The 14,394-nt window shown below is 51.1% G+C and overlaps 1 protein-coding gene across 7 annotated transcripts in view; it reads right to left on the bottom strand.

Annotated features, from left to right (window-relative positions):
* sorbs3 (sorbin and SH3 domain containing 3) overlaps positions 1–14,394 on the bottom strand; it is an 85,234-nt gene that overhangs the window by 26,017 nt on the left and 44,823 nt on the right. For 6 of the 7 annotated variants that reach the window (XM_072266793.1, XM_072266791.1, XM_072266795.1 and 3 more), the window contains 4 exons: positions 11,892–11,970; positions 7,496–7,607; positions 4,291–4,344; positions 3,399–3,497 (listed from right to left, as the gene is read on the bottom strand). In XM_072266793.1, the coding sequence (XP_072122894.1) occupies positions 3,399–3,497; positions 4,291–4,344; positions 7,496–7,607; positions 11,892–11,970 (344 nt within the window). The remainder of the gene's footprint in view (positions 1–3,398; positions 3,498–4,290; positions 4,345–7,495; positions 7,608–11,891; positions 11,971–14,394) is intronic. The other variant, XM_072266792.1, reaches the window with a different exon arrangement.

Genomic DNA, 14,394 nt, shown 5'->3' on the forward strand with positions numbered 1-14,394 from the left:
CTAATCTCGGTCCTAAAAGGCTTCCCCTTTATCCTCAAACTGTGACCCCTCGTTCTGGACCTCCCCAACATTGGGAACAATCTTCCTGCATCTAGCCTGTCCAATCCCTTTAGGATTTTATATGTTTCAATCAGATCCCCCCTCAACCTTCTAAATTCCAACGAGTATAAGCCTAGTCGATCCAGTCTTTCATCATATGAAAGTCCTGCCATCCCAGGAATCAATCTGGTGAACCTTCTTTGTACTCCCTCTATGGCAAGGATGTCCTTCCTCAGATTAGGGGACCAAAACTGCACACAATACTCCAGGTGTGGTCTCACCAAGGCCTTGTACAACTGCAGTAGTACCTCCCTGCTCCTGTACTCGAATCCTCTTGCTATGAATGCCAGTATACCATTCGCCTTTTTCACGGCCTGCTGTACCTGCATGCCCATTTTCAATGACTGGCGTATAATGACACCCAGGTCTTGTTGCACCTCCCCTTTTCCTAATCGGCCACCATTCAGATAATAATCTGTTTTCCTGAGAGCGTGTGAGCCCTGTAAACCAGGCACTGACTGAGACTGGGTGTGTCTGAGACTGGGTGAGACTGAGACTGAGTGAGCCCTGTAAACCAGGCACTGACTGAGACTGGGTGAGCCCTGTAAACCAGGCACTGACTGAGACTGGGTGTGTCTGAGACTGGGTGAGACTGAGACTGAGTGAGCCCTGTAAACCAGGCACTGACTGAGACTGGGTGAGCCCTGTAAACCAGGCACTGACTGAGACTGGGTGAGCCCTGTAAACCAGGCACTGACTGAGACTGGGTGTGTCTGAGACTGGGTGAGACTGAGACTGGGTGAGCCCTGTAAACCAGGCACTGACTGAGACTGGGTGAAACTGAGACTGGGTGAGTCTGAGACTGGGTGAGACTGAGACTGGGTGAGCCCTGTAAACCAGGCACTGACTGAGACTGGGTGAGACTGAGACTGGGTGAGTCTGAGACTGGGTGAGCCCTGTAAACCAGGCACTGACTGAGACTGGGTGAGACTGAGACTGGGTGAGTCTGAGACTGGGTGAGCCCTGTAAACCAGGCACTGACTGAGACTGGGTGAGTCTGAGACTGAGTGAGTCTGAGATTGGGTGAGACTGAGACTGGGTGAGCCCTGTAAACCAGGCACTGACTGAGACTGAGACTGAGACTGTCCATTGGATCTGAGTGAAGAAGGTTTGGTTTGTTAGAAACTGAAGAAAAGGGGGAATGTAACAAGGAGGTACAAGAGGGGACCAAGAGCCAAATAAGAGAAAAATCGGCAAGACTTAGTGTCCATTTTTGCCAGGTTCAGCAAAGCAGAGGGGGGATGTAAACAGGCCCTTTTGGAAGCATAGAGTGCTGCAGCACAGGAGTAGGCCCTTCGGCCCACTTAGTCTGCCAATCGGTTATTCTGCCTGCACCCGGACCATATCCTTTCCATCCATATACCTATCAAATTTCTCTTAAATGTTGAAACTGAACCCACTGGTAGCTCACTCCACATTAGCAGCACCCTCTGACTCAGAAAGTTCCCCCTCTGGTTCCCCTTAAACAATTCACCTTTCACCTTTAACCCATGATCTCTAGCTGTAGTCTCACCCAACCTTAGTGGGAAAAGCTTGCTTGCATTTACCCTATCTATACCCGTTTTAATTTTGCATACCTCTATCAAATCTCCCCTCTTTCTCCTGCACTCCAGGGAATGAAGTCTGAACATGTTCTACTTTTCCCTATAACTCATGACACAAAAGTTGGGGGTATTATGGATAGTGTGGAGGGCTGTCAGAGGTTACAGCGGGATATTGATAGGATGCAAAACTGGCCTGAGAAGTGGTAGATGGAGTTCAACCCAGATAAGTATGAAGTGGTTCATCTTGGTAGGTCAAATATGATAGCAGAATATAGTATTAATGATAAGACTCTTGGCAGTGTGGAGGATCAGGGGGATCTTGGGGTCCAAGTCCATAAGACATCAAAGCTGCTGCACAGGTTGACTGTGTGGTTAAGAAAGCATACGGTGCATTGGCCTTCATCAATCAGGAGGTAATGTTGCAGCTATACAGGACCCTGGTCAGACCCACTTGGAATACTGTGCTCAATTCTGGTCGCCTCACTACAGGAAGGATGTGGAAACCATAGAAAGGGTGCAGAGGAGATTTACAAGGATGTTGCCCGGATTGGAGAGCATGCCTTATGAGAACAGGTTGAGTGAACTTGGCCTTTTCTCCTTGGAGCGATGGAGGATGAGAGGTGACCTCATAGAGGTGTATAAGATGATGAGAAACATTGATCGTGTGGATAGTCGGAGGCTTTTTCGCAGGGCTGAAATGGCTAGCATGAGAGGGCACAGTTTTAAGGTGCTGGGGAGTAGGTACAGAGGACATGTCAGGGGTAAGTTTTTTACTCAGAGAGTGGTGAGTGTGTGGAATGGGCTGCCGGAAATGGTGGTGGAGGGGGATATGATAGGGTCTTTTAAGAGACTCCTGGACAGGTATATGTTCAGAAAAATAGAGGGCTATGGGTAACCCTAGGTAATTTCTAAAGTAAGGACATATTTGGTACAGCTTTGTGGACTGAAGGGCCTGTATCGTGCTATAGGTTTTCTATGTTTCTATGTAACTCTAGTTCTCAAGTGCTGGCAACATCTTTGTAAATTTTCTTTGCACTCTCAATGTCCATTTCTGCTGGATTCAGCAAAGCAGAGAGTGGACTTGACTAGAAATATTAGCAAAGTAATTTCCAATCAAATTTGACATTGAGTCAGAGGAGACATTAGGGCACGACTAAAGTTCGGGTCAAAGTCCAGGGGTTAAAGGGAAGGGAGTGAGGAGGATGGGCGGGTGGGGTGCTGGTCACTGAGCCTTGTGCTCAGGGGCAGAAGGCACCATGACGAGTGAGTCATCAAACTGCCAGAATCGGAGGAGCATCGCGATCCCGGAGGTGGTAGTGGGGACACGGTTACAGCCGCAGTAACAAAGCGGTGAGCATGATACTATTACAGCTCGGGGGAGGGGGGGGTCAGAGTTCAACCCTGGTGTCCTCTGTAAGGAGTCTGTATGTTCTCCCTGTGAAATGTGGGAGTGTTCCCCAGGTGCTCTGGTTTGCTCCCACAGTCCAAAGACATAATAGGTTAATTGGTCATTGTAAATTGTCCTATGATTAGGCTAGGGTTAAATCGAGGGTTGTTGGGGGTTGCTGGGCAGAACAGCTCGAAGGGCTGGAAGAGGAAGGAAAAGGCATGCAGGAGTTAGTAAAAAGCGGAGAGAATTTTAATTCAAGTCTTGGCTGCAACAGTCGGTGAGCAGTGAGTGGTGGGTGGGAGACTGGCACCTCGGCCAGGCTGACGTTTACAGAGGGTAGAGCAGAGGCAGAGACAGATACAGACCTGGGACCTGCCCTCCCTCTGTGCCAGCCGCTGCTCGATCTTCTGCAGGTCGGAATCCAACTCAGCTTCCAGCTGGTTCAGCTCTTCCTGCAAGGATGCCTGTGCCGACGGGGACAGATATTAAAGATGAGCTTTATTTGTTACATGTACATCGAAACAGAGTGAAGACACCTCTCCCCCCACCCTCCCCTATTACGTGGAATAAACACTTCAATCTACTTTCTATAACACCACTTGCACTGGAACTGCACGCTGCAATTCATGTATTTAAAATACATTTTATTCCATATCTGTACCTGTAGTTTTATTTTTATATCACTCTTTATTGTTGAGTGTTGTTTTTGTTGACTGTCGCAGCCTGGCCAACTCAGCATAGCAAATTGCTAAGGAGACGGGTGCAGCACTCAAGTGTCAGCACACTTCGGGCACCAACACAAGCCCACAGATTACTAACCCGAACCCAGGTGTCTGTGCACCCTCGGGGGAAGCCTCAGCACTCGGTGCAAACCCACACAGTTACAGGGAGAACGTAGAAACCCCGTACAGGGAATGGTAAGAATTAAACCTGGCTTTGTCATAGCTTCCCGCTAATCACTGCAGCACTGTGACACTCGGACAGGAGTGTGGGATGGTCGGGGGTTACAGCAGCTTGTCGATAATCACTACACCACTGTGACACTCAGACAGGAATGTGGGATGGTCGGGGGTTACGGCTGAGAGGAGTGGTCTTCAGCCGTGGCGCACTCAGAGTCCTGCACTCACACCTCCTGCTGACGAAAGTCACCCCACAGCGCGTCCGGGGAACACGTTGCCAGGTCCCAAACTGGGCAGGGGATGAGAGGGGGGAAGCGGTGCACTGAAGACCGTTCAGAACAGTGTCCCTGGGCCTTACCTCAACAGAGAGAACCTGGGTCCTGGCTGAAGAATGGCCCAATGATGAGTCCGTCTGTCAACAAGAGAAGGTAACGCTAAGTGAGGTGGGGGGGGGACTGTTTGTCTGAGAACCAATCCCCAAGCAGAGACCACTTGTACCCAATCCCAGCACCCTGTGTACTGCCCAATGTTACACCCAATCCCAGCACCCTGTGTACTTCCCAATGTTACACCCAATCCCAGCACCCTGTGTACTTCCCAATGTTACACCCAATCCCAGCACCCTGTGTACTGCCCAATGTTACACCCAATCCCAGCACCCTGTGTACTTCCCAATGTTAATCCATCTCCGGCACACTGTTGTCCATTAACCCCTCACCCCCAGCGCCTGTGGTACTGGTGTACCTGTCCTGGGGACAATATTCACAATCAGAATCAGGTTTTATTATCAGTGATATATGTCCTGAAATTTGTTGTTTTGCAGCAGCAGGTCTGGTCAATACATAAATTATACTGTCAGGTACAGTAATGAGATACTTATATATTATAATATAATAATTATATGTTATTGTAATTTATGCCTCTCAAAGTCCAGCCTATATCTCTGTCATGAGAGGTGGAAATGGTAAGTCCGGCCAATAGGGTTCTGGTGAAACTGTATAGGCCAAATCTCTGTGGAGTGGATGGATTGGATTTTAGAAGCATCGATGGACTCCAGCCATGCCATCGACTTCATATAAACATATATATATCTCACTAAACAGAGGAATCATCCCTTGGATTTGTAAGGACGGCCAGAGCCTTGGTCGACTGCAATTCCATGTGTTGAAAGAGCACAACATCCGACTGTCCACAGAACTGACGCTGTTGTCCTCAGAAGTCTCCCGAATGGATGTGACACCTGGACCATTTACGGAAGACACCTCAATATGCTAGAGGGATTCCATATGCATTGTTTGAGATTGAACCTTGGCATCCGTTGGCTGGACCGAGTCACAAACCTCGGGGTCCACAAGTGGTGAGGCCTTGATTGTGAAAGGACAGCTTTAGCGGACAGGCTGTGAGAGGCGTGTGAAGGAGTTCTGAATCCCCAAGCAGCTGCTATATACTGAGCTTTTACTGGGCAAGAAGAATCGAGTCAGGGCCCATAAGATGTTCAAGCTAACGATGCACACACCGGGCTTGTACCGAAACAGCCGGAACATGGTGCACAAGGCCAGAGTGGCTGGTAAGCCTTGGCTAGAGCCACTCACAACAATCTGCAGGAGGGAGGCCAAGCGGCACATGCAGGCACACACACACACTAACTCAGACAGAGGGACCTTGACAAATAACAATTACTGAGAGCCCTAGAGCAATACACTACGGAGAAGAGGCCCCTCGGCCCAACCAGTCCGTACTGACCGAGATGCCCACTTAAGTTGGTCCCATTTCCCATAAGACCCTTCCGGCCCTTCGAGCCGCACCACCCAGCAACCCACTGGTTTAACCGTCGCCTAATCACGGGACAATGTACAATGACCAATTTACCTGGGAACCTATAGACCATGGGAGAAAACCAGAGTGCCCGGCGGAAATCCCACATATTCCGCGGGGAGAACGTAGACTCCTTACAGATATTGTCAGAACTGAACTCCGCACTCCGACGCCCCGTGTTGTAAAAGAGTTGCGCTAACTATTACGCTACTGTGGGGCCACATTTCTTTGATTTAATTTCCTATTCCTACCTGTCTGCCCAGCCGTCAGCATCATTCTGCCTGTCACTGACAGCCAGACGGTTAATTTTGCATCATCCGCCAATGACTCTATCAACCTCCCCTACATTTCAAAGTTCAAATTTATTATCAAAGTGTGTATATATCACCTGAGATACATTTCCTTGCAGGCATTCACAGGGGTTAAAAGGAGGCAGGCACATCAGGGACATTTAAGAAACTGTTATATAGGCTCCTGGGTGATCGAAAAATGGAGGATATGTTGTGGGAGAGAGAGAGGGGGAGGGGAGGGAGAGAGGGGGGAGGGGAGAGAGAGGGGAGGGGAGAGAGAGCAGGGGAGAGAAAGGGGGAGGGGAGAGAAAGGGGGAGGGGGAGAGAGGGGGGGAGGGGAGGGGGGAGAGAGGGGGGAGGGGAGAGGGGAGGGGAGAGAGGGGGAGGGGAGAGAGAGGGGGAGGGGAGAGAGGAGGGAGGGGAGAGAAAGGGGAGGGGGAGGGGAGAGAGAGAGGGGAGGGGAGAGGGGGAGGGAGGGGAGAGAGGGGGAGGGGAGAGAGGGGAGGGACGGGAGAGAAGAGGTAGAAGGGTGAGAAGGGGGGAGGGGGAGAGAGAGGAAGAGGAGAGAGAGAGGGGAGAGAGAGGAAGAAAGGGGAGAGGGAGAGGGAAGAGGGGAGAAAGAGGGGAGGTGGGAGAGAGGGAGTCAGAAAGACAGTGAGAGAAAGAGAAAGAAAGAATATAGAGAGGATATTACATATATACACACACAGAGAAATAGAGAGAGGAGATAGAGTAGATACATAGAGGGGGGAGATAGAGAGAGAGAAGGAAAGAGTAGATAGGTAGTAAATTCAAAGTAAGTTTTCTTATCAAAGTACAGATATGTCACCATATACAACCCTGAGGTTCACCTTCCTGTGGGCATTCTGAGCAGATTATAGAATAGTAAGTGTAGCAGGATCTGTGAAAGATCAACCAGAGTGTGGAAGACGACAAACTGTGTAAAATGCAAATATAAATAAAGAACAATAAATAACAAGAACATCAGATAACGAGATAAAGAATCCTTCAAGTGAGATCATTGGTTGTGGGAACATTTTAATGATGGGTCAAGAGAGTGTTTATCCCCTTATCCCCTTTTGTTCATGAGCCTGATGGTTGAGGGGGAGTAACTGTTCTTGAACCTGGTGGTGTGAGACCTGAGGCTCCTGTACCTTCTCCTGATGGCAGCGGTGAGAAGGAGCGTGGCCAGGGGGTGGGGGTCTCAGGCGATGGACGCTGCTTTCCTGTGGTACCGCTTTGTGTAGATGTGCTCAATGGTGGGGAGGACTTTGCCGCGATGGACTGGGCTGATTCCAATGCATTTTGTAGGAATTTCAGTTCAAAGAGCAGATAAAAAGATGGCAGGAATAGATAGATAGTGAGAGAGAGAAGGGAGATGGAGAGAGGAGAGAGAGAGAGAGGGGAGAGAGGGAGGGGGGAGAGAGAAAGCAAGAGAAAACACGAACAGACACTGACCTGTGGCTCTCGCAGCCGCTCGGAGCAGCGTCCCGGCTCGTAGCTGAAGATACTGTTGTGCGTTGCCCGGAGCCTGTGACTTTCTCCGGACTCTCCCGGCGCCAGCTCACTCCTGCAGCCCGCCGAGGAAATGCCAGATAATGTGTTATGGTTGCTCGGGGAGACGCGAGTGAGTCTGAGCCAGTGAACATCTCACAACACGTTGAGACTGAGTGAGTGTGTGTCTGCTAACTCTGGGAGCAAACAGACTCTCACATTCCACACCCACAGAGGCGCCAATCTCTGTACTCCCCCACCCCGTCCCTCAGACCAAAGTGACTCCCCACCCTCCCCATCACAACTGCAAACCACACTGACAGGAGGGCTCGGTGGCAGAGGGCGAAGGAAGGGGGTGTGGGGGAGAGCAGAGAAGGCGGGAAGGGTGAGAGCAGGAGGGGTGTGGGACGGTAGGGGAGGGAATGGGAGGTGAGGGAGGAAGGATATGGGTGTGGGAAGGGAGGGTAAGAGGTGTGGGAGGGGAAGGGGAGGATGTTTGGGGGAGTGGGGAGCAGAGAGGATGGGATTGGGGAAGTTTATGAGAGGGAGGGATGGGAGGAGAGTGGGGAAGGGGGAGGGATTTAGGAGAATGGGAGAGAGGGAGGAAGGGAATGGGTGTGGGAGGGTAGGAGAGGGGAAGGGGAGGATGTTTGGAGGAGTGAGGAGCAGAGAGGATGGGATTGGGGGAGGTTTATGAGAGGGAGGGATGGGAGGAGAGTGGGGAAGGGGAGGGATTTAGGAGAATGGGAGAGAGGGAGGAAGGGAATGGGTATGGGAGGGTAGGAGAGGGGAAGGGGAGGATGTTTGGGGGAGTGGGGAGCAGAGAGGGGAGAGAGGATGGGAGTGGTGAGGGATGAGAGCAGAGTGGGGAAGGAGGGAGGGATTTAGGGGAATGGGAGAGAGGAGAGGGGGAAACAGGGAGGTGAGGTAGAAAGGATGGGAGTGGAGGCGGGTGGGGAGTGGGCGGAAACCGACGTGGTCATGGAGGGAGGTCACAAACTCCTTACAGATGGCACTGGAATTTAATCCTGAACTCCGGGCTCCAGAACGCCTTGAGCTACACTGACGGCAACACCACTGTGGCACCCAGTTGAATCGCCCCTTATAACTCCAGCCCTCCATTCCTGTGAATGTGATGGCACAGTAGCGTAGTGGTGAGCACAATGGCTTTTTAGCGCCAGCAATCACTGATCGGGGTTCGATTCCCAACACTGACTGTAAGGAGTTTGCACGTTCTCCTGTGACTGCATGGGTCTCCTCCAGGTGCTCCAGTTTCCTCCCACAGTCCAAGGTTGTACTGGTTAGGATTAGTGAGTTGTGGGTATGCCATGTTGGCACCAGAGGCATGGCAACACTTGTGGGCTGCCCCCAGCACACCCTTGGACTGTGTTGGCCATTGACACAAATGATGCATTTCAATGTATCTTTCAATATACGTGTGATAGACTTAGCTTTCTCATCAGAGCTACATGTGACCTGCTTCCCTCACAAAAAAAACCTCCACCTGTGGTTTGGCGAGGACCCAACTTATATCCTGTGCCCGATTCCGGCAACCCTCAAGCATATCCTGGCAAGCTGCAAAACCAGCCTCACAAAAAGCAGATACACATGCTGTCACAACCAAGTCTTAAAGGGTCTGACAGCGGCAACCTAGGTCAAGAGGGTAGCAACCAGCTCCTTGCCCCCTAAAACGACTAATGCTCTTACATCAACAGTATTTGTCTGGGAGGGACAGAAAAGACCAACTAATCTCCCTCCTTAGAGGGAACAGCACAGATTAAGATAGCCAGTGACTGGAAAATGCTGGTGGATGTCAAAAAACAACTCACCTTTCCACCGGACATTGCTGCCACTAACCTTAGACCAGACTTGGTTCTCTGGTCCAATTCACTACAGATGGTCTACATCATGGAACTCACAGCCCCGTGGGAGGACGCAGTGGCTGAAGCATATGAGCGGAAGAGGCTATGTTATGCAGATCTAGCAGCTGAAGCTCAGCGACGGGCTGGAAAACCAACGTTTGTCCTGTGGAAGTGGGTTGTAGGGGATTTATAGCCACATCCACCATCGAATTGCTGCAGGAGCTAGGGATCCATGGTCAGACTCGACAGCAAACCATCAGACTCACATCAGAGGTGGTGGAAAAAAGCAGTCACTGTCTTTGGATCAAACGAAAAGACCTCTCCTGGGCTCAATAGCATCAAGAGAGTGGAAAGACACAATGGGGGGGGGGGGGGAAGGGGTGTAAGTGTGCAGTGGGCTACTCAATGAAACACCGGGGAAGGAGGGTGCCCACTTGAAAAACCCCTGTGCATCAACCCTGAGCCACTCCCATCATCAAGGCAGTCTCGAGCAAGTGCCCACGACCCATTGGCACGGGGGACGTTAACATCTCATCCTGCGCCTTTTAAAATTTTCTTCTAGATTTTTGAAATCTGTTCTTCAGCGCCTGTCTCTGTTCAAGTCCAACTCTTCAATCTATTTGCCAATTCACTTCATTCAAGTGTGCAGTCATACCATTGGAATTGTCTTTATTTAAATTCAGGACACTCGTCTTCAGACACAAGTTTCCCACTTTGGAATTCTTCCATAGGATGACCGTACGTTCCCAAGGGGTCCCTCACAGTGAGAACATTCACCAATCCTGTCTCATTACATAACATCTAGTATAACGTGGCCTGCGGACTGTGAGCGGGGGAAAGAGGGGGCAGGAGAGGAGGGTGGGGGGAGGGAGAAGGGGGACAGGGGAGAGAGGAAGGGAATAGGCCAAAGTTGGAGGGAGGAGTGGGGGAGATAGAGGGATGGAGGAGGTGAATGGAGGAAGGTATGGGAAAGGAGGAGGGAGTGGGAGGTGGGGTAGGGGGAAGGAGGAGGGTGTGGGAGGTGGGGTAGGGGGAAGGTGGAGGGAGTGGGAGGTGGGGTAGGGGAAGGAGGGAGTGGGAGGTGGGGTAAGGGGAAGGTGGAGGGAGTGGGAGGTGGGGTAGGGAGAAGGAGGAGGGAGTGGGAGGTGGGGTAGGGAGAAGGAGGAGGGTGCGGGTGGTGGGGTAGGGGAAGGAGGAGGGTGTGGGAGGTGGGGTAGGGGGAAGGAGGAGGGAGTGGGAGGTGGGGTAGGGGAAGGAGGAGGGAGTGGGAGATGGGGTAGGGGGAAGGAGGAAGGTCTGGGAGGTGGGAAAGGGGGAAGGTGGAGGGAGTGGGAGGTGGGGTAGGGGAAGGTGGAGGGAGTGGGAGGTGGGGTAGGGGGGAGGAGGGAGTGGGAGGTGGGGTAGGGAGAAGGAGGAGGGTGTGGGAGGTGGGGTAGGGGGAAGGAGGAGGGAGTGGGAGGTGGGGTAGGGAGAAGGAGGAGGGAGTGGGAGGTGGGGTAGGGAGAAGGAGGAGGGAATGGGAGGTGGGGTAGGGAAAGGAGTAGGGTGTGGGAGGTGGGGTAAGGGGAAGGAGGAGAGAGTGGGAGTGGGTAGGGGGAAGGAGGAGGGAGTCGGAGGTGGGGTAGGGGGAAGGTGGAGGGAGTGGGAGGTGGGGTAGGGGAAGGAGGAGGGAGTGGGAGGTGCGGTAGGCGGAAGGAATGAGGAAGGGTGGAGAGAGAGGAGGTAGGGAGAGGGAAGAGAAGAAGGGAATGGGCTGAGTTTGAGGGGAGGAGAGCAGGAGATAGAGGGATGGGAATGGAGCAAGGTATGGGGGAAGGAGGGGGTCGTGGGGAGGTGAGTATGGGGGGCAGGGAAGAGGGAGGTGGGCTTGGAGGAAGGAGTTCAGATGGGGAAGAGGGATGGAGGAAGTGAATGTGGGAGGAGAGAGGGGAGTGGGGGGCTTGGAAGGAACGAGAAAGGAAGGAGGAAGGAGGAAGTGGGTAGAGAGGGGTTGGTAGTGTGAGTGGGAGCAGATGGTGAGGGAGAATTAAAGGTCATCTGAGCCTCCACGGGAATGGACAGGCTCCCCCTCGGCCCAGTTGGCTCACATCACCCAAGCTGCCCATCCATGCTAGCCCCATCGGCCTCGTCTGGCCTGTAACCTCATAGCAATGTCCAGGCAGGTCTCAGCTTTATTCCCGCTGCAGAGTAACCTCGTCACCTCGATGGAAGTGTTCATCTCTCTGTGCTCGGTGCAGTTTAAGGAGGGGAGAATGCTGTGCCAACACTAACACACGTGTTCACATGTACACACATGCACAGATTTTGCACACTCACTCTCAGTCGCACATTCTCACAGACATCCACACTCTCATACAGACATTCACATACACACACTCTCACAGATATTCTCAAACACACTCACACAGACATTCTCTCTCTCACACACATACACTCACTCTCACACAGACATTCTCACACACACACACACATGCACACTCACTTAAACAGGGACCCACCATTCGGAGAACAGGCCGATATCCGCCAGTCCACTGTCAGGTGTCAGGTCCCCCTCTGACAGCCCCACCGATTCCGGCCCTGTGTGGAGAGATGCTCAGTGAAAATCAGCTGGGAGGTTGGGGTGAAGTAAACTGCATCACTGTCGAGGAGGGTATTGGTAAACGGTGTCACAGGCAGAGGGTCGACCACAACAGGACGGTCTACCCCCATCCTGAATGAAAACCTGCTGACCTGGGGACAAGGAGGCGATGGTGGGACATCCAGATCATGGAGGTGTGTCACGCCGTGCTGGGGTTGGGGGATGACACGGAGGGGTTCATAAGACAGAGGAGCAGAATTAGGCCATTCGGCCCATCGAGTCCACTCCGCCATTTCATCATGGCTGATCCCAGATTCCATTCAACCCTTACACCTGCCTGCCCACCATATCCCTTGATGCCCCGACCAACTTCCGCTTTAAATATATGCATGGACTTGGCCTCCACCACCGAGGCCACCTGTGCAGAGCTTTCCACAGATTCGCCACTCTTTGGCTGAAAAAAATTCCTCCTTACTTCTGATCTAAAAGGTCACCCCTCAAATTTAAGGCTGTGCCCTCTAGATCTGGATACCCCCACCAGAGGAAACATCCTTCCCACATCCACCCTATCTAGTCCTTTCAACACATTCTTCTAAATTCCAGTGAGTACAGACACAAAGCTGCCAAACACTTCTCATATGTTAACCCCTTCGTTCCTGGAATCATCCTCGTCAGCCTCCAATGACAATACATTCTTTCTGAGATAAGGGGCCCAAACTGTTGACAATACTCCAAATGCGGCCTGACTAGTGTCTTATAAAGGATCAACATTATCTCCTTGCTTTTATATTCTACTCCCTCGAAATAAATGCCAACATTGCATTTGTCTTCTTTACCATAGACTCAACCTGTAAATTAACTTTCAGGGAGTCATGAATGAGGACTCCAAATCCCTTTGCATCTCTGATGTTTGAATTTTCTCCCCACTTAGATAATAGTCTGCACTAAATCACTGGCAGCCAACCTGAAAAGGTCTCCTTTATTCCCACTCACTGTCTCCTGCCCATCAGCCATTCCTCTATCCATCCAGTTTATTTCCTGTTACACCATAACATTTTATCTTGTTAGGCAGCCTCATGTGAGGCACCTTATCAAAAGCCTTCTGAAAATCTAAGTAAATTACATTCACTGCCTCTCCTTTGTCCACCCTGTTTGTTACTTCCTCAAAGAATTCTAAGAGATTTGTCAGGCAAGATTTCTTTTTACAGAAACCATGCTGATTTTGAGTTACTTTATCATTAGACTTTAAGTACCCCGAAACCTCGTCCTTATTAATGGACTCCAACACTTTCCCAACCACAAGGTTAGCCTAACTGGCCTGTAATTTCCTCTAACAAGAGGAATTCTGCAGATGCTGGAAATTCAAGCAACACACACCAAAGTTGCTGGTGAATACAGCAGGCCAGGCAGCATCTCTAGGAAGAGGTACAGTTGACGTTTCAGGCGAGACCCTTTGTCAGGACTAACTGAAGGAAGAGTTAGTAAGAGATTTGAAAGTGGGAGGGGGAGGGGGAGATCCAAAATGATAGGAGAAGACAGGAGGGGAAGGGATGGAGCCAAGAGCTGGACAGGTGATAGGCAAAAGGGGGATATGAGAGGATCATGGGACAGGAGGCCCAGGGAGAAAGACAAAGGGGGGGGGGGAACCCAGAGGCTGGGCAAGGGGTATATTCAGAGGGACAGAGGGAGAAAAAGGGGAGTGAGAGAAAGAATGTGTGTATATAAATAAATAACGGATGGGGTATGAGGGGGAGGTGGGGCATTAGCAGAAGTTAGAGAAATCGATGTTCATGCCATCAGGTTGGAGGCTACCCAGATGGAATATAAGGTGTTGTTCCTCCAACCTGAGTGTGGCTTCATCTTTACAGTATAGGAGGCCGTGGATAGACATGTCAGAATGGGAATGGGATGTGGAATTAAAATGGGAGATTTTAATTTTAATCTTAATCTCCACTGGGAGATCCTGCTTTCTCTGGCAGACAGAGCGTAGGTGTTCAGCAAAGCGGTCTCCCAGTCTGTGTCGGGTCTCACCAATATATAAAAGGCCACATCGGGAGCACCGGACGCAGTATATCACCCCAGCCGACTCACAGGTGAAGTGTCGCCTCACCTGGAAGGACTGTCTGGGGCCCTGAATGGTGGTAAGGGAGGAAGTGTAAGGGCATGTGTAGCACTTGTTCCGCTTACAAGGATAAGTGCCATTTCCTCTCTTCTGTCTTACCCCTTTCTTAAAGAGTGGAGTGACATTTGCAATTTTCCAGTCCTCCGGGACCATGCCAAAATCAAGTGATTCTTGAAAGATCATGACCAATGTATCCGGTTTCTCTTCAGCAACCTCTTTCAGAACTCTGGGATGTAGCCCATCTGCTCCAGGTGACTTATCCACTTTAAGACCTTTCAGTTTGTCTAGCACTTTCTCATTT

This window comes from Mobula birostris, chromosome 8, assembly GCF_030028105.1.
Source record: "Mobula birostris isolate sMobBir1 chromosome 8, sMobBir1.hap1, whole genome shotgun sequence".
Lineage (NCBI taxonomy): Eukaryota > Metazoa > Chordata > Chondrichthyes > Myliobatiformes > Myliobatidae > Mobula > Mobula birostris.